Genomic DNA, 23,486 nt, shown 5'->3' with positions numbered 1-23,486 from the left:
CATCATTCCAGATGCACATTTGTGAATTCAGACACTAGCGTTAAACGAAAAGGCCACAGTCTCTGCTCTAATTCATCCCAAAGGTGGTTTTTTTTGGATTGAGGTCAGGACTCTGTGCAGGCAAATTACACTATGCACAGTGCAGTCAGACAAATACCGTTCTCCTGGAAACTGCCATACCCAGACTTGTCCATTGGATTGCCAGATGGAGAAGTGTGATTTGTCACTCCAGAAAACATGTTTCCACTGGTCAGTGAAGGCGTGCTTTACAACCACCGCATCCAACTCTTTGCATTGCACTTGGTGGATGTACCTGCTCGGCTATGGAAACCCATTTCTGGTGAACTTGGCCCATTTGTCAACCAATCAGCATTTGACTGAAGAGCAGCATCATCCATGACAAGCAATGTGTAGTTGGGATATTACAGGGGAACGTGTTTACACTGGCACGTTTGCCCCTCTGTAGACTCTATATGCTTCATTTACGTTACCACGGTTGTGTCCATACACATCTGCCTGGCCTGTTCAGTACCGTCCTTTCCTCTTCCTCTGTAGCATTGGAAGGATGCAGTCACTGAATTGGGACCAAGCTATAGCATGCTTCAGTGCTTCACATTGGCACTCTTAAAAAAATAAACAAACTCCAACACAAGTAAAAATTCCAAAAGGGCTAAGCTGTGCAGACATCCACGTGCCTGCTTGTTTTTGCGACCACGTGGACTTGTCTGCAGAGACTTCAAAGAAGGGTAACAGGATTTACTAGTCTGCAGGAGGTGTTTCCAGCTGCCCGTGTCTCAGTATAATCAAGGCTTAAAGTGACAAGATAAAAACATAATTAACAAGAATTAATAACAACTACAGATGTAATCAAATTAGTGACTTCTTATAGTATTTTTTTCTTCTAAATGTTTTCTTTGCCATCATTTTTCTTCTGCATTTATGAAGAATTGACCCTTCTAATCCTTATCCTCTGCTTGTGTTTTGGATCCATCATGCTCGACAAATGTGGGCGCTATAAGTGTGCAGGGTGTGCTTCAGAGTGACTCAAGCAAAGTGTTGAAGCCCAGTCAGGATGTGATTCATCCATCACATATGGTGGTTCACCTTCAAGCAGACATGCTGACTTTAGCAGTCCTTACAGAAACACATCCAAAACGAAACAACTTACTCCCAGTCCAGCGCAAATTCAGTCTTCACATGCTTCTTTTAACCTTAGCAGCAATACTAAAGACACCCTTGCACATTCAACACCAGACCAGTACCAGGAAAAGTTTGATTTTAATAATCACAACAATGTAAAGTGACTTGGTTGAGCTTTAACTGCTCCAGGCAGAATTACAGGCTCAAACATGCATTCTCTTTATCACACCAGCATTACTAATGCGGCCATTAGCAGTGCAAAGATTGTGAATCCTGAAATCACTTACACGTCATGCTCAAGTCTAACCATGTCTGTGTAGATTCTCAGTCATCCAGGTCATGTTGGTCTTGAGAGCTTGTCTTTTTTTAAGTTTTTGAAGACGTTTCGGCCCTCATACAAGACATTTCTTCTGTTCTAAAAACAAAAGGTGGAGTTTCCCAAGCATTTAACCCATAAAGGCAGCGTCCTCTTTGGAGGTGGTCCTGAAGGACCCATATTGATCGTGTGAGTTGTGTGGAGAAAGGCGTGGGTCATTGCCATCACTGGGGGTTGAAACCAGGTTTACCTTGAAAATATTATGTTAATCTTAAACGACTTCATGGTTAAATAAAATAAAGATTAAACAAACAAATAAATAAGGGTGAAACAACTGTGAGAGCTTGCCCCACCCTATCGAGGTCACCTAGGGCAAGGTGTGAGTTGAAGCCCTGGGAAGGGACCCTGATAACTAGTGTCATAAGCCACACAACAGTATTTTCATTGCTTCAGATTTTCTTAATAAGATAAACACGTGACGAAGAAAATGATGGCCACTACTCAGTCGCTGTGTCCAAGGGGCTTACTCACTCAGTATGGTGGCTTAATCCCACAATTCTGCACGTCAGTGGCGTGTGCGCGAGTGATCCATCTTCTTCATACACGATCTTCGGTCTCACTTATCAGGGAGGAAACTTCAAAATCTATTCGTCCAACTGTAATCCGAGGGTCCTCCCCCTCCACTAATGCGGTGGAGTTGCAGTCAGCCTCAAACTCTTTTGACCATTGATTACTCCACGTCATATTGCAGTAGGAAGTGAAGCAGAGGTCTGAGGCAGCTCCTTTACTACCGTCGGCTCTGTTTCAAAACTTTCACACCATGCCTCTCCGTGTGGCGTTGCAGGGTCCCGGCCCCTGGGGGTTCAGGCTGGTTGGAGGAAAGGACTTCGAGCAGCCACTGGCTATTTCCCGGGTAAGTTCGTTTTACTGTTAGTTTCTCCCCCGCATTTCAATGTAACCGCACCTGGACTCTCACCTCTCATTGTTTCCCCGCGACTTTACTGAAGGCTGGTTGACGATTAACGGTTAGCTTGTGTTAACCGGAGGGCTAACGAACGGCTAAACTAGCGTTAGCTTTCTCAGTTTATTGTAATTAAAAGTTAAGTTAGCGGCAATTTTTGCTAGTGCTACCTCAAGGAGCAAACGCGGTGGTCCGTGGACCCCACTTAATATTTAAAAACATACATTTTTATGTAAGGTAAAATATATTTTTGGTGAATTTCTGATGAATTGTAATTTTTTTTTTTTATGTATCTTTTTCAGTCTTTAACTGAGAGTTAAAGCTACTTTAAAACAGTAGTTTTATAATAGCCGAACCAGAAATGCACTAATCCCAAACAATGGTTTTCATATTTGGTCTCTTACAGAATTTACTTAAGATTTAAAGCGTGATTTTTAAAAGTTTCAACTCCATGCTTTGACATCACTGAGTGACCATGGACCCATCGGAGCCTCTTTGTCATGCGCTGACAGCTGACACACCTCACTGGTGTTCATTAGCGCTAAGATTTTATTAAGCTTCATACAGGGTGCTGCTCTGGTGGCAGTAATGAACCGGATTATAGCTAGCAAAGCACTCCTCTGAGCCTACACCGCATTTTTCCCCTCTTGTGAAGGTTATTACTGTGGTCAGGCCACCCCACCCATGGAAAAGTGATTAGGAATTCCTGGTCCCTCTCCCTGCTTTAGGCCTTTATCTCAGATAGAGAATCTGGGCTCCAGGAAGCTTTTATCCTGACTCTGCAAGTGCCTTCGCTTCTGTTTACTGTTAACAAAGACAGCTGCTTAAAGGTTCTTGAAGGTCAGGTTTAAAACAATGGCATTCTCCTCTTTTGACTTGGAAGCCTTTAGGCTGTAATTAGAAGGTGCGTTTTCCATATATTTGTAATTATGGTGCACAAGTGGCTTCTAATTTTATAATTTCTATGTCCTGTGTTGTAGGTCAACCCCGGGAGTAAAGCAGCCCAAGCAAATCTATGCATCGGGGATATAATTCTTTCCATCGATGGAGAACCAACAGAGAACATGACTCACTTGGAGGCGCAGAACAAGATAAAGGGCTGCATAGAGGAAATGGTGCTCTCCATAGACAGGTAAGCTGTGTCTAAATGTGCCATTCTCATCTGCATAGCCATAGGCTCAGAGAAAAAGAGTGAGTAATGTGAGACGGCTCAGCTGCAATCCAGGTGTTCAGCGAGTGACATCATGTTTATTCAGTGATTTTTAAACAGCAGTTCTGTTTGTTTTACTGGTTTTTACCATGTTGCAATCCCGCATCGCTCTGTTGTGTCGTCTTGTAAATTACTCATGACTGATGACTTTTGAGGAGTCGTATCAAAAGGGCTTTGAAAGACGGTTGGAACCACATATGTTTGCTCCCATTAAGCGATGTCATATTGAATGCATGAAAGGACGGGCTTAACTGCAAGATAAACAAGAACATGAGCATGCCTGCAAGGGCTCTGTTGCATTCAAAGACACAGCCCTAATATTGCGTTCACGTGCTGATACACAGGAACACGCGGGCGATCCTGGCATTTTATGTTACTGAATCCTCAGATCATCTTTCAAGCCTTGTTTTGCCTTCCTGTCTTCCTCAGGTCAGAAACAAAACTGTGGTCGCCGCTGTCATCTGAAGAGGGGAAGACGCATCCCTACAAGATGAATCTTGCGTCAGAACCACGGGTGTGTGTCAGCATCAAAGCTGTATGAACTTTAACAAAGTGACTCCTCCAGCTTTGTCATTTAGAGTGAAATCGAGTAGCCGTTCAGTTTCTGGAAGCCAGAGTGCTGCCCTCCCCATGCCTGCAAAGGCTTGGGGATTTTTTTTTTTTTTTTTTTTTTTTTAAATTTATATCCTACTACTGTTCATGATGAAGTCATTGTTTACTTACCAACAGGAGGTTTCCTAGGAGACAGTAGTTTATCAGCCAAGCCCTGACGCAAGCCTCAGTTCCTGCCCGCTGAGTGGAAAGTTGAGGCCAAAGTATGAATTCATGTAGGAAACGGTGTCTCAGGCCCTGTGTGTGTGTGTGTTTCACAAGTCACAAAACTAGAGTTTTGTTTTTTTTGTTTCTCCCACACACATATTAACACATATTTCAAGCACTTCTCTAGAATCTGTTGCTTCACTCTTTTGTTTTATGTAAGTATTGTCAGCTCCTTTGCGCAAGTCATCTTGCTCGCAGAGACTCGGGGAGATTTTGCACTTTTAGAAGCTTGAAGCATGAGCTATATTTGGAGGCATTTCCGTGTTCCCACTGTAAAGCATGAGCTAGATTTGGTGGTATTTGTATGCCCACTGTGATGGCATGCCAGTGTCATGACGCATCTGTCGTTAAAGTTAGCCACGTAGGTATAATTAAGGCAGAGTCCACAGTCATTATCCTGCTAAATTATGTGTGACTTTGTATCAGACTGGAAGCTGCTTTAAAAAGACAGAACCGCTCAAAGTTTCCAAGTCTGTTTTCAAGAAAAATGTTATTGAAAGTGAAGCTTAAAACACAATAGGCCAGTCACTTTCAAACCTTAAGCAATATTTCTAACCCACTTAGCAAACACTGCATGTTTGTACATGCGCAATTAAGAAAAAAAAAACTTTTATAGCTCATCAGGTGTGCACTGAGAGTATTGCTTGTTTCAATTACGCTTGGATTTCATAAATATTGCACTCTCCTAACTTTTGCAGCTTGGTTTTTGCAGGAGGTGAAACACATAGGCTCGACCCACAACAGGAGCGCCCTGCCTTTCACTGGTTTCGGCTCCAAAGTGGTGACTAACCAGTACAATAATCCATCTGGGCTGTACTCTTCAGAGAATATCAAGGACTTCAACTCAGCTGTGGATGAAGTCAAGACCATTACTACGGCTAATGACCCCCCCAACAAGTAAGATGGGCTTAAGTGATGGCAATCAATCAGTATTGAAAATGTGAGGATGAGTGAGTTTAGCTGGGCTCTGCTTGGGTCACAGAGTAAATAATCGTTGTGGGCAGTAGACTCAGTAAATTGTGGCTCAAATTCAGAATGTTTCCATTTAATTGAAAAATGAATTTGTATGCATCTTCCTTTTTGATTTGCTTGGTTGTTTGGATACTCTGTGAAAGACTTTTATAGATCATTCTGCAAGCTTAGCTTTTCATTAAGTTGTTTTCCAAATACTCATTTTGAATTGGGGAAACTGGAACTGCGTTTGTTTTAGAGGATTACTTCAATACTGACATACACAAAACCTCTTAAACACTCTGTGATTTATTTGAATCCTTTCTGGAGGAGAAGTACATGTGCACACTGTTTGGCTCTAACTGCTAACTGCAAGATTTACAGTAGCGGGCCAGCTCCCGAAAGGCTGCTGTGCTTCAACAAATCATTAAAGTGTGAATATTGCTTCCAAGCAGATGGAGCCAGTATTTACTAATCCAGTGACTTAAGAAAATGATGTCACTTAAGTCTATGTTTAAAACAAGTAAAACACAAGAGAAGGTTCATTCATTGGCGTTTTTTTTCGTGCTGAATCAGCACTGATCTCCTGGGCTTTTACTGCCAGTCTGATTATGTATCAAAATGCTGTTGCTGAATATGATTTTTTTTTTTTTCCTTGCTGAAACGTGCCCAATTTCTTTCTAGTGCTCCATCAGAGCCATCAGGTAAGCGACCGCCCATAGTCGCAGATTCCGAAGTCTACAAGATGCTGCAGGAGAATCAGGAGTCTGACGAGCCTCCTCGACAGTCTGCTTCATTCAAGGTGCTTCAGGAGATTCTTGAGACAGGTACTGATACCATGCTTTTTCCATATACTTTAAGGGGCAATGTAGGATTTTTATATTGTATTTTTAAACAATTTTAGCTTTTTGGTAGACTGTTGTCTTTTAGTTCCAATCAAGATTTTCAGTCTATTCTTGGTGTTTGTAGGCGACTCGGATAAACCATCAGGCTTCAGGAGTGTGAAAGCGCCCACAACAAAGGTTGGAGCATCAGTGGGGAACACAGAGAAGTTACCCATGTGTGACAAATGTGGATCTGGGATTGTGTAAGTATTTTATGGTCAAGCTTGAACTCTGTAGGCCTCTAGATTGTGTTCATCTGAATCTAGCAGCACTTGGGAGAAATACTGTCTCCACCTTGTGGGCAAATGAAGTAACAACAACACACTTGTTTCCTAATTCCTGCTGCTGGAAGATATTTTAATTTTGCTTTTTATATTTTTAGAAAAGTCCATAAATGTTTTATTTTCCTTTCTTTAAGAGTATCCTTGAAAATCCTTACTTCATACAGATGTTTAGCACACTGTCCACACTGTCCCATCAGAAGATCTAAGTTTAGAAACTTCTACTTAAATCTGCCATGCCGAGGGTTTAGTATGGGGTTTACCAGGAACGGGTCTGCTCACGGGTTCACCAATGCTGGCTTATAATATGCGTCTTTTTTAGCAATAGATTAATTGCTTTTGTTTCTTACCATTATTTTCAACGTGGTTGTGGATGTTAAAGCCAGATTATAAAATCCTAGTGTACAGAATACGACACCGAATCTTTTCTCCCACAGGGTCATTTCAGTCCTTTCCTTTTTGAGATACTGTACGAGAGTATCACTTCATTTTCTGACATTTTCATGTCTGTGCTGTTTTGGGAAGTGGGAACATGGAACGTGCCTGTAATGGCAAGCAAAACATTATAAATCAGGCCTAATTTCTGACTCAGACGTTTCCTGATGTTCATCTTTCTCCAAAACACCTTTGAGATCTAAAAGTAAATGTGTGTTTAGGTTTTCTAACTTGATCAGCTTAGATCAGAAAATGCTCTTTCCTATAGACAGCGACCCTCACTGCCATTCTCACTTATTTTTGTTTTTATTTACACTTCAGAGGGATGGTTGTGAAGCTGAGGGACAAGTTCCGTCATCCCGAGTGCTACACCTGCACAGACTGCAACGTCAACCTAAAACAGAAGGGACATTTCTTTGTGGAGAACCAGATTTACTGTGAGACGCACGCCCGCGAGCGAGTGACTCCACCCGAGGGCTACGACGTGGTTACGGTCTTTCCCAAGTAGTTCCCCTCACTGAGCTCGGCCTCGGACTGCACGCCACCATAGGACACCAAGACATAAACCGAGACTTACAATATTTAGCTAATGCTACTTTAAGACTATGAACTGGTCTCCTTTCACACTATACTTCAGTACTGTCACTGGTAGGCAGGACAGTAAGGAACTACGTGTTTGAAAATGTTGATTTGCACAAAAACTTTGGCCTATAAGAAAAACCAGTGAATACTGTAAGATGGCATTTCTTTTTTTTCGTATCATTTAAAATAATTTGAATGACAGCCACTATGTTTTGATACTGTTTGTACATTTCAGCATCTTTTGAATCATGGAAGCAAAAGAAAGCCAGAATATTCCCATCCCTGTTAAAGGAAAAACATGTTTTCTACAGTTTTTATTGAATAAATAAACATTGTTTTATACAGCAAAATACATTTGAATATAATTGCCGAATAAATATTTTTTAGCTTGAACAAATTCTCTCATGTCGTCCTGGTTTATTAACTGTCCCTTGTGCTCTTTTTCTTTACTTTTAGTGACACTGATTGTAGGGTTGCAAATATTAGGGGTGCCACATGATCATTAAATTGCTTTCAAACACAAAGAATGATTTGAATGACAGTTGTGGCTTCAGAAAGTCTTTTTTCCCCCCTTTTTTTAAAAAAAAAAAAAAGCAAAACAAAAAACTTTAGTTGCTTTTTAAGAATAAACACTGAACATGGGTAACTAATGTCTTTGGACCTGGTCTTAAGCGTAACCTCGCTAAAGCGGATGGGGAACTGCTGCTTGCACCCAAATGTCTTTATGTGAGATGGAGCGGTATAGAGAGTCAAAAGTGCCACATACTCGTCAGGTCATTGTCAGCACACAGGGACTTGAAACAAAAGGTAACGGGGATGGCGCTGGATTCTTCTCCTGGGAAGATTCTGCAGCTCATCTCATTAACAGCGGTGAGAGAGCTTCTGTGGCTAAAGTCAGCATTGGTCCCATAACCACATTCTGAAGGTGATGCTGAGTCCCATTCGGCAGATAAAACGCTTGCCGGGCTGCTCAGATCTGATGCCAGATAGTCCTGAGTGTGTGCGTGCTGGTCTGCCATCCGGAGAGTCTCGGTCAGAGCCCAGATGTAGTTGCGGGCAAATCGCAGAGTCTCGATCTTTGTTAGTTTCGCGTCTTCTGGCAAAGCCGGCAGGATGCTCCTCAGCGCGTCCAGGGCGGAGTTCAGATTATGCATGCGGTGGCGCTCTCTATCGTTCGCCTTCATCCTTCGCCTGCCCCGCTGCCCGGACTGCTCACATCTGTGTTTGGGGTTTTTCACTGAGGACACGTCTCGGGTAACAGTCGCTGGTTTTCGCGGGAGCTGTCCTCGTGAGTCTCCTGAAGTGTCACCGGCTTCGTTCACTCGGTTGCGCAGTGTTGGAGAAAACCCGCGCAGGGCGTCGGGGACGCAGATTACTTTAGGATACATCCTGTGGCGACGAAGAAGATGAAAATAATCAAAAGTGATGCCAATGAGACAGCTTGGCTATAAAGAGAAAAAGAAACTCCAAATGATGCCCTGAGATATGCCACAAACCCTGGAAATCACGTTTCCCATTTTTTCTACGAGACTGAAACGTGTATCTACACCCCGAGTTCGTTAAATGTTTTAACTGATTAAAAATAACAACGCAACTGCACCAGTAACTAGAAATGAAATATCTGAAAAACATTAAAGGACATATTTTAAAAATAAATAAATAAACTTCTGAGTGTAGTCGCACTTACGTTTGCAGGCCTGCTCCTGACAGGCGAAGCTGGGATAAAGACGTAGTCCGCTCTTGTAGCTGGAGGCAGCAGACAGTGTATATGTGCAGGTGACAGTGAGGGATGGATGCGCATCTCTTGTCACTTTATATGGCCTTTATCTTATCTGTTTTTTGCACCGTGGACGCCTGAATCAACAGCGCTCGTCGAGTGGCCAATCAGCTTCCAGGCAGCGAGTCCTTCACCCTCTCCCTCATCCTTCAGTGTGCTTGCATTTCTTTGTGTATTCATTGTAATAGTTAATTAAATACATGTGGATGGCAAAGTGCCACGGATGTATGTCAGGCTAATAATACTCCTATTTTATGGACTAGGGTCATGTTTTTTTTCTTGGAGAAGGTAAACATTACGAGCCGATTTCCATAAGTTTGTCTGGGGGCAACAAACATGCAGCGTTCAGGATTGTGGTGGTCCTAAACTACCACTCTGGGAATCTTAATATATCTGTTTATTGCTTGTATTTATCATTATGCCAGCTATTCACTAATTTCCCTGTTTTGCTGGTCAAATGCTGGAGGTCCTGGTAGGAAAAGAAAACCAAAACATTTTGTGAGCTTTGCTTTGACCTCGGTTTAGTGAGGTCATGCGCTTGTTTCTGTCTAGTGAGATGCTGGTCTAGCAAAAAAAAAAAAAAAAGCTTGACACGAGACACAATATGGATCTTGTATATATGATGTGATACTCGATTACAGATTACCTTTAATTCCCATTAAAGCTTTCAAGGCTAGCTGTCTTCATCTTTATTGTTATAGTAAATCATAATGTGTTTATGAAAAGACTTTCGCAATGGTTGAAAAGTAAGCAACGTTTAGTTTTATGCGCAAAAGGTGGAACCGTATTCAATATTTGTATTGTGTTTAATTAAATATCACTGTACACAAAGTTTTATTTTGGAAATATTATCCGATCTCTATCCATAAGAGGTACTTGTAATGCTACATTTTACGCACTCAAAACATCGGCACATGCCCTGCAGAGCACATTATTGCCAGACTGGCTTCTAAAATCAGCTCCATGTGCACCAGAGTACGCTAAAAACCGAGATGAAGAAGAAAATGCAAAAGTTCTCTGCAGTTATTATTTTAATATTGTTTATTGTTAAAGATTGGGAGACTCTTTGCGATTCTGCGCACATCACACTACCTGGTAAGGCGGACGTTAAAAGAACTTTAAGCTCCTACAAGTTGGTCCTTACTTATTGCTTCGATGAGTCTTTTTTAAAGATTATTTTACCTCTTTGTTAGCTCAGAAAACCTTACCTATATTAAACAAGTGTTGTTTTTAAATGGCATATATTTGGATAAACATTTGCTTCTTGCGTTAGAGCGCAAAGCTCCGGTATTTGGATAAGACAATTACGCATGGAGCAAACTAAAAAAGGAGAGGTGGGAAGGTGAAATCCGCTGTGTAAATCGATGATACAAAGGGTCTTTTTGTGTTTCGCAACAATAAAAGCTCGTTTTCTTCTATAATGTGAGCCTGTGTCTGTGCGCTATGACATCTCCAAAAACTTGTCCAAGATCGCCACAATTCAGTGACGCGTTGCTATTTTCTAATAAAACTTTATTTTAACACATTAAAGATTAGAAAAAAGAGTCAACAGTGTGCAGATACGTTCTAGCCTGGGTAAGGGAGGAAAGGGAAGCGTGGCGGGGCTCAAGCATGATTTACAATTGCCAACAAAGGATCACAAAAAGCTCTCCTTAACTTTCTGTCTAAATATGTGTTTTGGGAACAATCTGATAACCATATGCTTTCAATAAACTGGACAAATATACTAGGGCGATAGGAGATGGTGCCTTGCTGTTATAAAAGGCCCGAAAAGTCTAAAGTAAACTGAATATTACCACTTTACAAATATTCATTGATGCCAAATCCATATTAGGATATCGTGGACAGGTGTGGGTTGAAGTTGTCAGTCTGTCTCCTTGATTTTTTATCAGTGTGCTGTAGTGTCCTGCTTGTTATGCAAAGTATAGGCAAACATAAGCGGCCAGTTGCTGTGGTAATGGTAGATATCGGAGCAGACTTGGTACGAAAAGTGATTTAACAATATTTAACAATAAACTAAGCAAGCTACCGAGCAGGTGATACCTGCCTGATGCTCCTGATTAATACTTCCTCTGCTACTTCACTTTACAGTCTCCTTTGCTTATTTATTAAACGAAATCTATTTATTATTATTTTAGCAAACAGAGGTACCAGGTGGGGCTTTATTTTCGTCTTCGGCTTTTTGTCTGAAGGACGTTTTGAGGGGGACAATCAAAGTCCAACAACTCGCTGACCAGATTGTTGTCATCCCAAACTAGCAGCGAAGCCATTCAATGTGCCCCCCTCCTCTTGTTCTTTCTAGCAAAGAGCTGCCGGGAGAGAAAAAAAGGAAAAGGAAACTTCTTCAAGAAAGGAAAAACATCTTAAAAACATTTAATTGCAACCCGGATGCCATATGTACACCTCTTGTGAGACCCCTCAACAATATGACTGCCTTTTAGAAAGTATGGAGTGCGCCTTTGGAGACGTGTGCGCTTTTGGAGAAGTGCGCGCGTCGTGACCAGCATGACCCCGAACACACTTTACACAAGAAGTAATTCACTTTTAATGTGCTTTGGAGTTTCCTTTCACAGGCAAGGCATTGTACCTCTCACCCCAGCTTTTGAAGACAGTGTACACCAATTATAGCGGAATAGGTGTCCTTTGGAGACAGTTTGTCTTTTTGTAAAGATTGGAGATTTTAAACACAAATAGGACGGTGGCTGCAAGTCGCCCCCTTTCACCCTCTAAACTACTACATAATGTTTTTTCTTTGTTTCTGATAGCTTATTTGCGAAACCTCGTGTTCATTAGCGGCTCTTTGTAGATAAAAAAGAGCAAATGTTGAATTTTCAGCGAAGGGATGGTAGCTTCAAGGGACATGTGACATTAAGGTTTTAATCAGTTATAAATGTTTGATTTAGACAGTAAAGATAACCTATTTATAAAAAGTTATTTCTGTTGGCGTTTTTAATTTATGAAGACTATTTTAGTCTTCTACAGAACACGTAAAGAAATATGGTGGATTTGCGCTTACCTGTCTGTCTGCTGGCAGGAACGTACCTGAATAAATCAAAAATATGATTTTATTTGCAGCGTTGTATATTAAGTAAGACAATAAAGAAATTATTTAATAAACTTGTAATTCAACAAACATATGTACTAATCGCCCAATTTCGTTCGCAACTCTAGTGAATCACAATGAACAGTTAACAAAAAAAGAAAGAAAAAAAAGTCAGTTCAGCTGAGTTGTTTGATGAAAGTACACAATCTAAAGGGTGAAAGCTTCCATATCAAAATCCCAAACAATTGTAATTAGCCTAAAAGCACAATTCTGGAGAAGTTTTCAAACCTGTCATATTTCAGGTTTAATTTGGGTTATTCGTATACATCATAGTATATATGATATATACACATAGTAAGATGCATGTAAAAAATTGACCCTGGCCAAGACTTTGTTCATAACAAGTGCCTATATTCAATTTTGAACAATAGATCTATTTAGAATATAAAAATTCCCATCGAACAGCAATAAATATATGATTGTTCCTTAATGAGTGTTTCAGAAAGCAGGGGGAATCTATTTTACTGGTATTACAGCACTCATTTTTAGAGGAAAAACATCTATTACCAGTAATATCATATCTTCTTTTACTTAAGAAATGAAAAAAGAACAGTCATAATAACTCAAATATGTTTTATTGAAAGTGAAAATGGCGAAAACATCATTCTGGAACAATTGGGAATTATCATATAAACATTTATAACCATTACATCCATTAAACACTCTGCTCAGTTCTGTATCATTAAAAAAATATCATCACTATCGTCTATAATGATTAATATAAACATTTTTTTAATAGTGTAACACTTAGAACACAAAACATAAAAGTTTCAGGTTTACCTCAGAACAGCCTCATTGCACAAGATTTGATAACACCTGTACCACAGGCTAAAATTTTAAAATGTTTGAATTTTGTATCTTTTGGGTCACTTTAGGGGAAAAAATAAATACATTTCAGGCTAAAAGAATTATATTTAGGATGTTTTTACTGGTTTTATATGACAAACAGATGAAGAGCTCAACTCTAAATGTGATAAAAGTGACGCACAGACTATCCAGGGCAATTTAACTACATGGACTTCAGTTACCACTACAACAACAAAAGAGCAAAACACATAATGTGTCTGGGTTATTGTGTTGGTTTAGCCTTATTCCACAAGTCAACCTAGTTTAATAACTTTTTATTCATGTTCTTTTAAGACGATCAATTTAATTTTATCAATAAAACGGCAGCTGTACAACTACTTTTTTAATTGTCTCCAAAAGAAGATATCCCACTCAAAAATAGTGTATTTAGATGTGCAGTTACAGTACCCGGCAGCTCTGCGGCGCTGTTTTCCCTTCTAGACAGAATTTCGTCTTGTTACACAAAATGCTAAATGAGGCGTTCACTGATGTTAAAATATGTATACTTTAAGTAGAATAAAAGTAAACGATTATGATCCAGTTGTAAACAAGAACGTGTCTATCAAGGAATGAGAGCCATTATCTGTCTTTATAATTATCTGAGAATCAGAGAATGTGACCCTTAGTAATATATGCTTTTAGATACCTTTTTTTTTAGGTTGCCAAAAAATTGATTGTTCTCCGCTGAACAAAACTGAAATGCCGAAATGATCTGAGCAATGCACAGTCATACATCTGAATAAATGTGGATAAATTAAGATTTATTACGAAAAGGTACTTTGTTGTCTGCTTGTCAAACATTTCTGGGGTAAAGGTCACTGACTCGAGGCGTAAATATTTCAATAAATACGATGGTTTCCATGGCATTACTGGACTCACATGACGGCAAATTGTCTTTTACGTGGCGTCTCTGAACGCAGCATTTCACATCCAGTTGTGGGTGTGAAAACGTGCGACGTTCCTGCGACTCGGAGAGAAGATCTACAAAGCACGCGGTGCCTGGTAGATTGGTAGATTTCACAGCGGCACAGCATCATCAGATCTACACATGCGCAGACCGCGTGCAGTTATACGCGAGTGTATTTGTGACTTCCTCAATCAGGGTTAGCTTGCTGCTGTGTTTGGTAGTAGCATGTAGATGAGAGCAGAGGACTCATAGCAAAGGCTGCTGGAGGTGACTTCCCCGAGAAGCAGGCTAAATAAAGGGAACTTTCGGTGACAGTTTGCCTCGAGAACATGGACTACTGGGTAGGTGTCTCTGTACTTTCTCTCCGTCTCACGTTACAGGCAGTGTAGCAGACGGGACAATGACAGTGCGGCTTCAGGACGCCCGAAGAAGCAGACTTGTTTATCAGTACTGAAGTGAGCTAATGGCCCGAGTTGTTTTCCTGTGAGGGATGCTCCGAGTCCACAAACACTGGCAGGCACTCTTGTTATGAGAGCTTCGTGTTACAGACATATGGTTGTTTTTCAGGAAACATTTAATCTTCATCGATACTTTTTGGCCCTGTTATAAAAAGATGGTATACAAGATGTAACTACAGGTTCATGGTGCACTTTTATTGGTTTAAAGTCTAATAAAATAAAATCCTTCCTCTTTGTGTGCGTGTTTTGCGGCTCATTCACTATTGTTTATTGTGGCTGCCTCTGTCTAAAAGTAGAAATCCTGTTCAACATAAACCTGCAGGAAGTTTAAACAAAGCACTACTCTTAGTAGTCCCACGGGAGAGTTGTTTAAGGTTGTGCAAGCAGTGCTTTTTTTTTCTTTCTTTCTAATTGAAGTAATCAGAGGCAGACAAAAGACATGGCAGCTGGTCTGAAACAGATCTGCTGTCCGGGCAGAAATCACTCTGAGCTCCTTCAGGTCATCACAGGAGAGAGAAGAATTATCTCAAGGGGGGAAAAAAACATAAACATACTTTTGATGTTGACCTAAATATCGTTTGATACTGTGGCAATCTGGAGGCTTTGTAGAGGTTTAAATAAAAAATTTCCAGACGCCACATCTGTAATTATTCTCCCCCCTCAGTGATCTCCTCATCTCTCTGAGCTTTGGTGATGTTTTAGCAAGCTGACTGTTTTTTCCTTCATGTATCCAGGAGCAACCACCTCACGCCCAGTATATTTCCACGAGAACATGACCTCCCATTTGAAACAACAAAAGGTCTCATTAGAAGAATAGTTAAATGTTGTATAGGGTGGGTTTGAGCAAAAGAATGGGTGTCCACTGTTCAACAAGGAGTAGCACGAAACTAGTACAAGAGGCTTTGTGTGAACCTGGTGTAGGTTTTCCTGAGGGGAAGCTGTGTGTGTGGGATCTGAGGCTGAAGTAGAGTCAAAAAAGGGAGTGATCTAATCTTTATTTATTTATTCATGTATTTATTTATTTGTTTAGTTGACAGATGTGTGACAGCAATCAAATGTGGGCGGTGTGCTAAATTACATGCCTGTCATGACTCAAGTCAAGCTTCCCATTCAACATATGTTAGTTGCTTATTTTCTGTTGCTTCAGTCAGCTCTTTGCAGCTGATCTTGCTAAACCTGTATGAGAACAGGCTGTCCAAAACAGGCAGGTATGGCAGCTGCTGTCTGGTCAGGGGGTAGGACTCCCATGGCTCACTAACAACCCTTTACCTAGGATTTAATGGGGGGGGGGGGGGGCAACATCTTAGGTTGTTCTTTCACACAGTAAACGGCCTTTCCGTCGCACTAAGAGGACTCGCCTCATTGTGTTATTTTTGCTGTGGCAGAACAGATTGTGATTAGTTAAGATACTGCTGTTGAACCTTAAGCTTTCTTATTGCAGCTGAGGTGGCAAGTCCTCACGATCAAACTGCCTGCTGTTATGTTGTAAAAAGACTTTGTGAGGGAGATAATGCAAAGACAAATTTGCTGCGCTTATGCAATCCCATTGACGGGCACTTCACTGTGATTAAGGCTCACTTAGATCTCCTCGGGCTAAATCATTACATGCGCATTTGAACTGACAGGAAAGTATTCACCTGTGATCGTGCTTTGAAAGAGACGTAAATTATACCTCGTCGTAAATTTGTAGCTCAGTCTTTCCCGTCTCGTCTAATCCTGACTGATTACCTTAATGGGCTCGATGTGTTATGTGACTAGTGGGAGGAGTCTGCTTGTAGATCTACAGTTCGCTGAACGTGTTCTCTCACTTTCACCTGGTGTACCGAGTGTTGGCTGTCTCTTCACCTGACAGTCAGGAAAAGTGCCGAGTGCGTTTAAAGTGTGTGGGGGTGGGATCTGTAGGTCTGGCAATGTCTTCAAAAGTAAGTACTCGCACTTGAAAGATTAGTTACTTTCCCTTAAAGTAATTGGATGTGTTGTCAGTCACTGTCTTTGATGGTTTATGGCCTGACCTGCAGTGTTTTACTGGATGCCTGTACATCTGCTCCTATTGCACAGTCACAAGTCATGTGTCTTGTTTAAAAAAAAAAAAAAATTCAGATTAAGTGAGATGAAATTTAACTGTTACCTCATTTTGCAGGAAAGCAGTCATTATGCTGTCAAACAGTGACTAACTTTCTCAATACATGGCACTCAGTGGTAGCTTCCCCATATCACCATAGTCGTGTAAGAGATCTGTATCACAGGAAACATGAGTGCTGTTGACTGAATAGTTTGAGCCTTCTGTAAATCCAGATTGTTGTTAGAGAAAAGCTGATGGTTGCTCTGCACTTCTCTTGTAATGCATATTGTGTGTCTCTATGTCCAGAGTGCCTTGGAGGTGTATAAGGAGATGGTGCTGCTGTATTTGGAGGAGGGCCGGCAGCAGGTGAACTCGCGCTGTGCCCATCTGGAGCCGTGGCAGATCATCGGAGTGACAGTGATCACCACAGTGGGAGCACTATGGGTCAAAGGCTTCCTCTTCCAGCAAGAAAGTAATCTTTCACACAATAAGAATGGGTCCAAAGTAGGCCTGCTAGAGTCTTTGAGACTTGAGATAACGCATGTAATCAGCTAACCATCTGCTAATGTAGTGCACACTATCTGGAATTGCGGCACAACCGAGCAAAGCCATCATTTGTCTCGACTTTCTAGATCTTCCAATGAATCGGTGCTTAAATTCCTCAGCGAGTAGGTCAGAGCCAGCCATCTGTAGCTCTCTGAGAGGGAAAGGTCAGAGTGTGGCTTCTTGGTAAAAATCTAGCTCTTTAGTGTGTTTGCGAGCAGAGTGAAAGGGGCTCGTGACTACGCCTTCCCTTAACGTATGATTATGGGTCACAGTCAGCTGCTTAATATTTGTGGATGCATGCTAACATTTCACCACAGCTGCTGCCTTGTGTTTTCTGGTTAATAGGTCTGACATCACGAATCAAGAAGCAGTGCTTTAGACTCATCAGAAAAATACCCTTCGTTGGCGGGGCAGTAAGTATCAGTGGTAAATCTCTTCCCTTTTTTATTTTCCCCCCTTCTGGTGTGTGCTGACGAGTGTCTGGGGTTATTATGAGTCATTCTTGGATGACTGCATATCAAAGTCATGGAGGGGGATGGTTGGGAATGACAGACCTTTGGCACGATTAAGATGATGCTCTGGTGATAACATGTGGTTACTTCTGTTCAGTCAGCAATACTGTTACTTCTCCTATATCCATTTTAGGTTATGGGTTACGTTACTCTACTGCTGTTTGTGCCTGTAAAGTAACTCTGTCCTCTCTTTGTATCAGATCCAGAGCCAGCTGAACAAGGCTTTGGATGACATGTCTGCTAGTCTATTTACCCTCAAGGAGGGGATGAGCTACACCACAGAGCTTCCCTCCAAAGGTCTCTCTCAGGCCAAAGTAATGGAGAAAATCAAGGAGTACGACACCCTGAGTAAGTCCTCATTCAGCCCTGAGATTCCTGCTTCTTTATCAGTATTTCTAATCTTCATTGCTGATAAGAAAACTTGTCTACTTAGCTTTCAAAAGGATAATATCTTTGAGAAAGCCAGTGGTTTCTCAAGACTCAATCTTTTGTTGCAGATGAGGTGAAGTGGGATAAGGGATTGGTTTCTGGGGCAGTGTACTGGGGTGATGAGTCACTGACCAACCTCCTAGTGAAGGTATGCATCTCTGTATACATTTGCAGATTTTGGCATTCCAAGCATTAATGGCCAGGGTCAAGCTTGAATACATTTTGGAGTTTTTACAGTAACAAAGTAATTTTTTTGATTTCATATCCTGGTCGGTCCTTTCGATGACATTGGTTTCACCCTGGTTTGAGGTTTGCAGTTTATGCAACACTTTACTACTTTTGTCATTCATTTGTTTGTTTGTTTGGGGTTATTTTTAGGTATATGGGGATTTTGCATGGAGCAATCCACTCCACCCAGACATTTTTCCTGGCGTACGGAAGATGGAAGCAGAGGTTGTCAGAATGGCTTGCACACTCTTCCATGGTGGGCCTAACTCCTGTGGCACAGTAAGTCACCATACAGTAGACACTTGCAAGAAAAGGATTTTCTTTATCGGCAGGATTTCCGTCACAGTTATACAATAATAATAATAGACAGGGACAATTTAAAACCCACTTCTAGTCTAGTCTCCTTAATAGAAATACAAAGAAATAAAATTGCAGTTTGTGTTGTAACTCAAAGTCATGAAAAGTTATAATGAGACTTTGCTGAATATCTGACCACTTTTATGATCAGTGAAGAAATTCTGGTGATCCCAAAGATTTCTTTTTTGCAACTCTGTTATCAGACCGATGCACAAACCTTTATCCCTACATTTAGAAAAGGTGGACTGAATTTGTCTTATCCTTGCCGCTCCTTTGTGCAGGTCACTTCAGGAGGAACCGAGAGCATACTGATGGCCTGCAAAGCATACAGAGACATCGCACACGAGCGAGGCGTCAAACACCCTGAAATGTAAGCCGAGCTTTACAGGACACAGGGTCCGTGTCAAGGCTTGTTCCTGCCAGAGAAAGTCATGAAATCATTTTCGTGTCCTGCTTTTGTTTCCGCAGCCTTGCACCTGTGAGCGTCCACGCGGCTTTTGACAAAGCGGCACATTATTTTGGGATGAAGCTGGTTCACATTCCTCTCGACAAGAAAACTATGAAAGTGGATGTGAAGGTGAGCGAGAACACGCGTAGACAGCATGTGCTGACTTCTGTTTCCAGGCATTATTTATTCCAGTGTTGTTTGTTCTCTTTCAAGGCCATGAGGAGAGCCATCAGCAAGAACACAGCCATGCTTGTCTGCTCAGCTCCCCAGTTTCCTCATGGAATCATAGATCCCATTGAGGAAGTAGCCAAGGTTAGAAGTGCACCATTTTTTTTATATGTACTGTTGACAAAAACTGGGAAGTCAAATCCCTCACACTTTCTCTCGATGTGTTGCAGCTGGCTGTACGCTACAACATCCCGATGCATGTGGATGCCTGTCTGGGTGGTTTTCTTATTGTGTTCATGGCCAAGGCTGGTTACCCACTCGCCCCATTTGACTTCAGGGTAAAAGGTGTTACCAGCATCTCTGCAGACACACACAAGGTAAGGAGTGGCTGAACAGCCTTCAGATCAAATCTTTCTAGAACAATATACATGTGTGTGTATATTAGAGATGGACCGATCCGATATTACGTATCGGTATCGGTCCGATACTGACCTAAATTACTGGATCGGATATCGGAGAAAAATAAAAAATGTAATCCGATCCATTAAATATCACGAAAGCACCTCACAAAACTTGCAACACGCCGTAACTCACCTCAGAACGTTAGCACGTCGGAGCAGTATGCATCACGTGATAGAGCGGCTGTGGCATGCTGGACCTGTCGGTGGTCTGGATAGCATGTGGAGTTTCGCTAGCAACCCGGCATTTCATCTCCGACAAAGTTATCCCCGAGAGAAGTAAAGCAAGTGTGTAAGTCCATCTCTGAATGTTTGTAAAGCATTCCTGCGTTAAGCTTACCAAACGATATATGGAGTGACTGCCTCTTCTGGCTGCTACTTCAATCATGAAACTGCTTAATGATCAGCTGATCGGCTTTTCTGTCGCGAGTCCGTGTCTCTAGTTTGCTTTTGGCCCACTTTGCACCAGAAAGAGGAAACCAGCGGCTGAACAACAGCAGCACGTTTAAGCTTGATCAGCTGTTGTTAGAATTTATTTAATATTACTTTCTACTCGAGGATCTTTTTCTACGTAGCTGACGCTGGTAACTGTGCAGGGGCGGATCTAGCAAAGTTTAGCCAGGGGGGCCGATAGGGCATGAACAGGGAAAAGGGGGCACAAAGACATACTTTTCTTTCTTATTCTCATTTAAAATGTCTAGCTTTTAATAAATAATTATCTGACACCCAAAGTTTTAATTTGATGTAAAATGAATAGAAGTCAATTACTGTATATAGTTACTATTAAGTCTAATATATATACCCTAGTAAGCTATAGTACTTTTTCCTTTGGGAAGGTACCATCTGTGCAGTCTGCAATTTTGTTGAAGAAAGATGTTGAATCTATTTAATATTTCTTGAAAAATAATTGATTTCTGTGCATTTTTTTTTCACACTGCATCAAATTAAGGTTGATTACGTCGATTAAGCATCATGAGGTGGCGCGTGAGGGGTGGTTCCCTATTTTTTTATTTATTTATTTATTTTTGTTGTTGCTGGGAGTTGGAACCCTATTAGTTAGGTTGCTTAATATTTACGCTAAGTACTCTTTAAAATACCAGAATAGGGAGGATGGTGTAGGTTTAAGTTTATTAGATTGATCAGTATTGCTGAACTATGAAATTTTTTTTTTTTGCATATAGGTATAACAGAATAGCTTTAGTGTAGTTGTTGTTTTAAACTTGAGTATGAACTTATACAAAATGCAGCAAGATATTTTAAAAAAACAGTTTTGTTGATTAAAAAACATTATATCGGATTCATATCGGTATCGGCAGATATCCAAATTTATGATATCGGTATCGGACATAAAAAAGTGGTATCGTGCCATCTCTAGTGTATATATACATACCACACATAGAACAATGTGTGGTATGTACAGGGATATGCTTGTTTTAATTCTGCACCTTGTGTGCATGTGTTACGTTTCTCTCCAGTATGGCTACGCCCCCAAAGGTTCCTCAGTGATCCTCTACAGCGATAAAAAGTACCGTCAGTACCAATACTTTGTAGCTGCTGACTGGCAAGGGGGGATCTATGCCTCACCCTCTATAGCGGGCTCCAGGCCAGGAGGAATCATCGCCGCCTGCTGGGCGACCATGATGTATATGGGAGAGAACGGCTACGTAGACGCCACCAAGAAGATCGTCAGCACAGCTCACAAGATCAAAACAGAGTAAGACACAGACTTGTTACACTGAACATAATAAATTACAGAGTCTGTAATTTATTATCTTCTTTAAAATTCTTCTGTCTTCTTCTCTGTTTGTCAGAATCCGCAAGATTAAAGGGGTGTTTGTGTTTGGGGATCCGGAGGTGTCGGTGGTGGCCATCGGCTCGGATGATTTTGATATTTTCCGTCTGTCTAACGCACTGACGTCAAAGGGCTGGAATCTGAACACATTGCAGTACCCGTCCAGGTAGATGTAAAACAAACGATAACGTCTCAGTAAATGTGATGGCATGATAAATATTTACACCTCACAATCGTTGCTTTCACAGCATCCACATTTGCTGCACAGTTTTGCACACTCAGCCAGGGGTCGCTGATCACTTTATTCGTGATGTCAAAGAGCAGGTCGCCATCATCATGAAGAACCCCAAAGAGAAAACTACAGGAATGGTGAGTTTGGTTTACTTATCTACATAGTCATCATTAACATGTGGGTTTTTTAAGAAGTTTAAATAACACAAAGACACCAATCTTTCTTTATCATTACATCACAGTTTTGCTTTGATGATCCATGACAGGATGTTGTAATCCTATTGTAATGACAGGGTCACAGTCTGAGCCTACTGCATATAGATAAATTCATACCTTATTCAGCTACTTCACCTGACTTTGGACTGTAGGAGGAAACCAAGGGAGATTACATATTACTGTAGATCCAAACTATACCTTTATCATTCAAATCAAGCTGACTTCACCTTTGTAGTGCTCGCTAGTGTAGCCACTGGAGAGGAATCATGCTGAGTGCTGTGTATTTAGCTTTCTTTTCGGTTTAACATTCTGTGGGTATTTTGGGAAGGGAAGTGGCATTTTGCATTGTTGCTGTATAAAACCTTCGATTTGAGTCGACACAAGCAGCTATTTTGTGTGCCAGCTTTTAAACTCCACCCACGTGGGACAAGCAGCACTGTGCCCGACAGGTTTGTCAGCAGCGTAGTTAACACTGAGAACAGATCTTGCTGCAGATTAAGGTGAATTCCATATAACTAGAAGTTAGTTTCTGAAGTTTCATTTGTTCTTCAGTCAGTTCACTCATCACATTGGAGAGGTACAAGAGGTTATATGAATCCAAATGCAACAAAAGCAAACAAAAACAGTAACATCTGTGCTGCCATTTAACTGGAATTTTTTTATTAATGCAGCTGCCTTCTGCGTCTGAAAGTATATAGCTAAGAGAAAACCTGTTTTAAGAGACGGATGATGTGTCTGGATGTTTGTAAGCTCACTTATGTTCCTGCTCTTGCAGGGAGCGATCTACGGCATGGCCCAGGCCATCCCAGATAGATCCCTGGTCACGGAGATCTCCCGAGGTTTCTTGGACTGTCTCTACAGCACTGAGGTGACCAAGTCAAACATCAGCCACATGAATGGCAACGGCAAAGCCCACTGAAAAGGGATTGGTCCCTCCTGGCCCGACAACACTGCATGCAGGGAAACGCTCTCGCCTCCTCCCAGAGCTCTGATTTTTAAATCGTTCAACGGTTGCCTTATCTTGCATACCTGCACTATATATATATATATATATATATATATATATATATATATATATATATATATATATATATATATATATTAGATGGATAGATAGAGATATAGATAGATGGATAGATAGAGATATAGATAGATGGATAGATAGAGATATAGATAGATGGATAGATAGAGATATAGATAGAGATATATATATATATATATATATATATATATATATTAGATAGATGGATAGAGATATATAGATATATATAGATATATATATAAAAAACCAAACATCTGCAGCAATCTTTGAAGCACAAGCCATTGTCATTCTAATCAGCCTAGAGGGAAATTCCTTGTAACACTGCGC

At 41.0% G+C, this 23,486-nt stretch overlaps 3 protein-coding genes across 4 annotated transcripts; 2 read left to right on the top strand and 1 right to left on the bottom strand.

Moving 5' to 3' along the window:
• The first annotated feature begins 2,141 nt into the window (after positions 1 to 2,141).
• pdlim1 (PDZ and LIM domain 1 (elfin)) lies at positions 2,142 to 7,977 on the top strand. The gene is made up of 7 exons (XM_085428745.1): positions 2,142 to 2,369; positions 3,398 to 3,549; positions 4,057 to 4,141; positions 5,159 to 5,343; positions 6,082 to 6,224; positions 6,367 to 6,484; positions 7,319 to 7,977. Exons 1-7 carry the CDS (start codon positions 2,277 to 2,279, stop codon positions 7,503 to 7,505), a joined length of 963 nt encoding a protein of 320 aa, XP_085284871.1. The 5' UTR covers positions 2,142 to 2,276; the 3' UTR covers positions 7,506 to 7,977.
• Positions 7,978 to 8,328: 351 nt separating this feature from the next.
• neurog3 (neurogenin 3) lies at positions 8,329 to 9,360 on the bottom strand. The gene is made up of 2 exons (XM_085427322.1): positions 9,267 to 9,360; positions 8,329 to 8,968 (listed from the first exon to the last, which is right to left on the bottom strand). The coding sequence occupies exon 2, from the start codon at positions 8,965 to 8,967 to the stop codon at positions 8,329 to 8,331; it is 639 nt and encodes a 212-aa protein (XP_085283448.1). The 5' UTR covers position 8,968; positions 9,267 to 9,360.
• Positions 9,361 to 14,291: 4,931 nt separating this feature from the next.
• On the top strand, positions 14,292 to 23,212 carry sgpl1 (sphingosine-1-phosphate lyase 1). 2 transcript variants are annotated; one of them, XM_085428743.1, is made up of 14 exons: positions 14,292 to 14,553; positions 17,039 to 17,204; positions 17,624 to 17,691; positions 17,991 to 18,138; positions 18,288 to 18,367; positions 18,598 to 18,726; positions 19,086 to 19,174; positions 19,273 to 19,381; positions 19,466 to 19,564; positions 19,651 to 19,797; positions 21,354 to 21,592; positions 21,690 to 21,836; positions 21,919 to 22,039; positions 22,893 to 23,212. In XM_085428743.1, exons 1-14 carry the CDS (start codon positions 14,542 to 14,544, stop codon positions 23,034 to 23,036), a joined length of 1,698 nt encoding a protein of 565 aa, XP_085284869.1. In that variant the 5' UTR covers positions 14,292 to 14,541; the 3' UTR covers positions 23,037 to 23,212. The 2 variants fall into 2 exon arrangements, with proteins under 2 accessions (XP_085284869.1, XP_085284870.1); XM_085428744.1 differs by lacking the exon at positions 14,292 to 14,553 and adding an exon at positions 16,434 to 16,592.
• The last annotated feature ends 274 nt before the right edge of the window (positions 23,213 to 23,486 follow it).

Source organism: Rhamphochromis longiceps, linkage group LG13 (assembly GCF_057381845.1).
Source record: "Rhamphochromis longiceps isolate RC_006_pf linkage group LG13, R_longiceps_female_GT1.1, whole genome shotgun sequence".
Taxonomy (NCBI): domain Eukaryota; kingdom Metazoa; phylum Chordata; class Actinopteri; order Cichliformes; family Cichlidae; genus Rhamphochromis; species Rhamphochromis longiceps.
Note: the sequence above shows the minus strand (reverse complement) of the source record. Positions and strands in the feature narration are given on the sequence as shown.

Excerpts from the sequence above, each read along its gene's own strand:
- sgpl1 (XM_085428743.1), top strand. Across the intron at positions 18,368-18,597 it reads TGACCAACCTCCTAGTGAAG|GTATATGGGGATTTTGCATG; the intron begins GTATGCATCTCT and ends GGTTATTTTTAG. Across the intron at positions 19,382-19,465 it reads CTATGAAAGTGGATGTGAAG|GCCATGAGGAGAGCCATCAG; the intron begins GTGAGCGAGAAC and ends TTCTCTTTCAAG.
- pdlim1 (XM_085428745.1), top strand. The coding sequence starts at position 2,277 with ATGCCTCTCCGTGTGGCGTTGCAGGGTCCCGGCCCCTGGGGGTTCAGG. Across the intron at positions 3,550-4,056 it reads ATGGTGCTCTCCATAGACAG|GTCAGAAACAAAACTGTGGT; the intron begins GTAAGCTGTGTC and ends TGTCTTCCTCAG. Across the intron at positions 5,344-6,081 it reads GCTAATGACCCCCCCAACAA|TGCTCCATCAGAGCCATCAG; the intron begins GTAAGATGGGCT and ends ATTTCTTTCTAG.
- neurog3 (XM_085427322.1), bottom strand. The coding sequence starts at position 8,967 with ATGTATCCTAAAGTAATCTGCGTCCCCGACGCCCTGCGCGGGTTTTCT.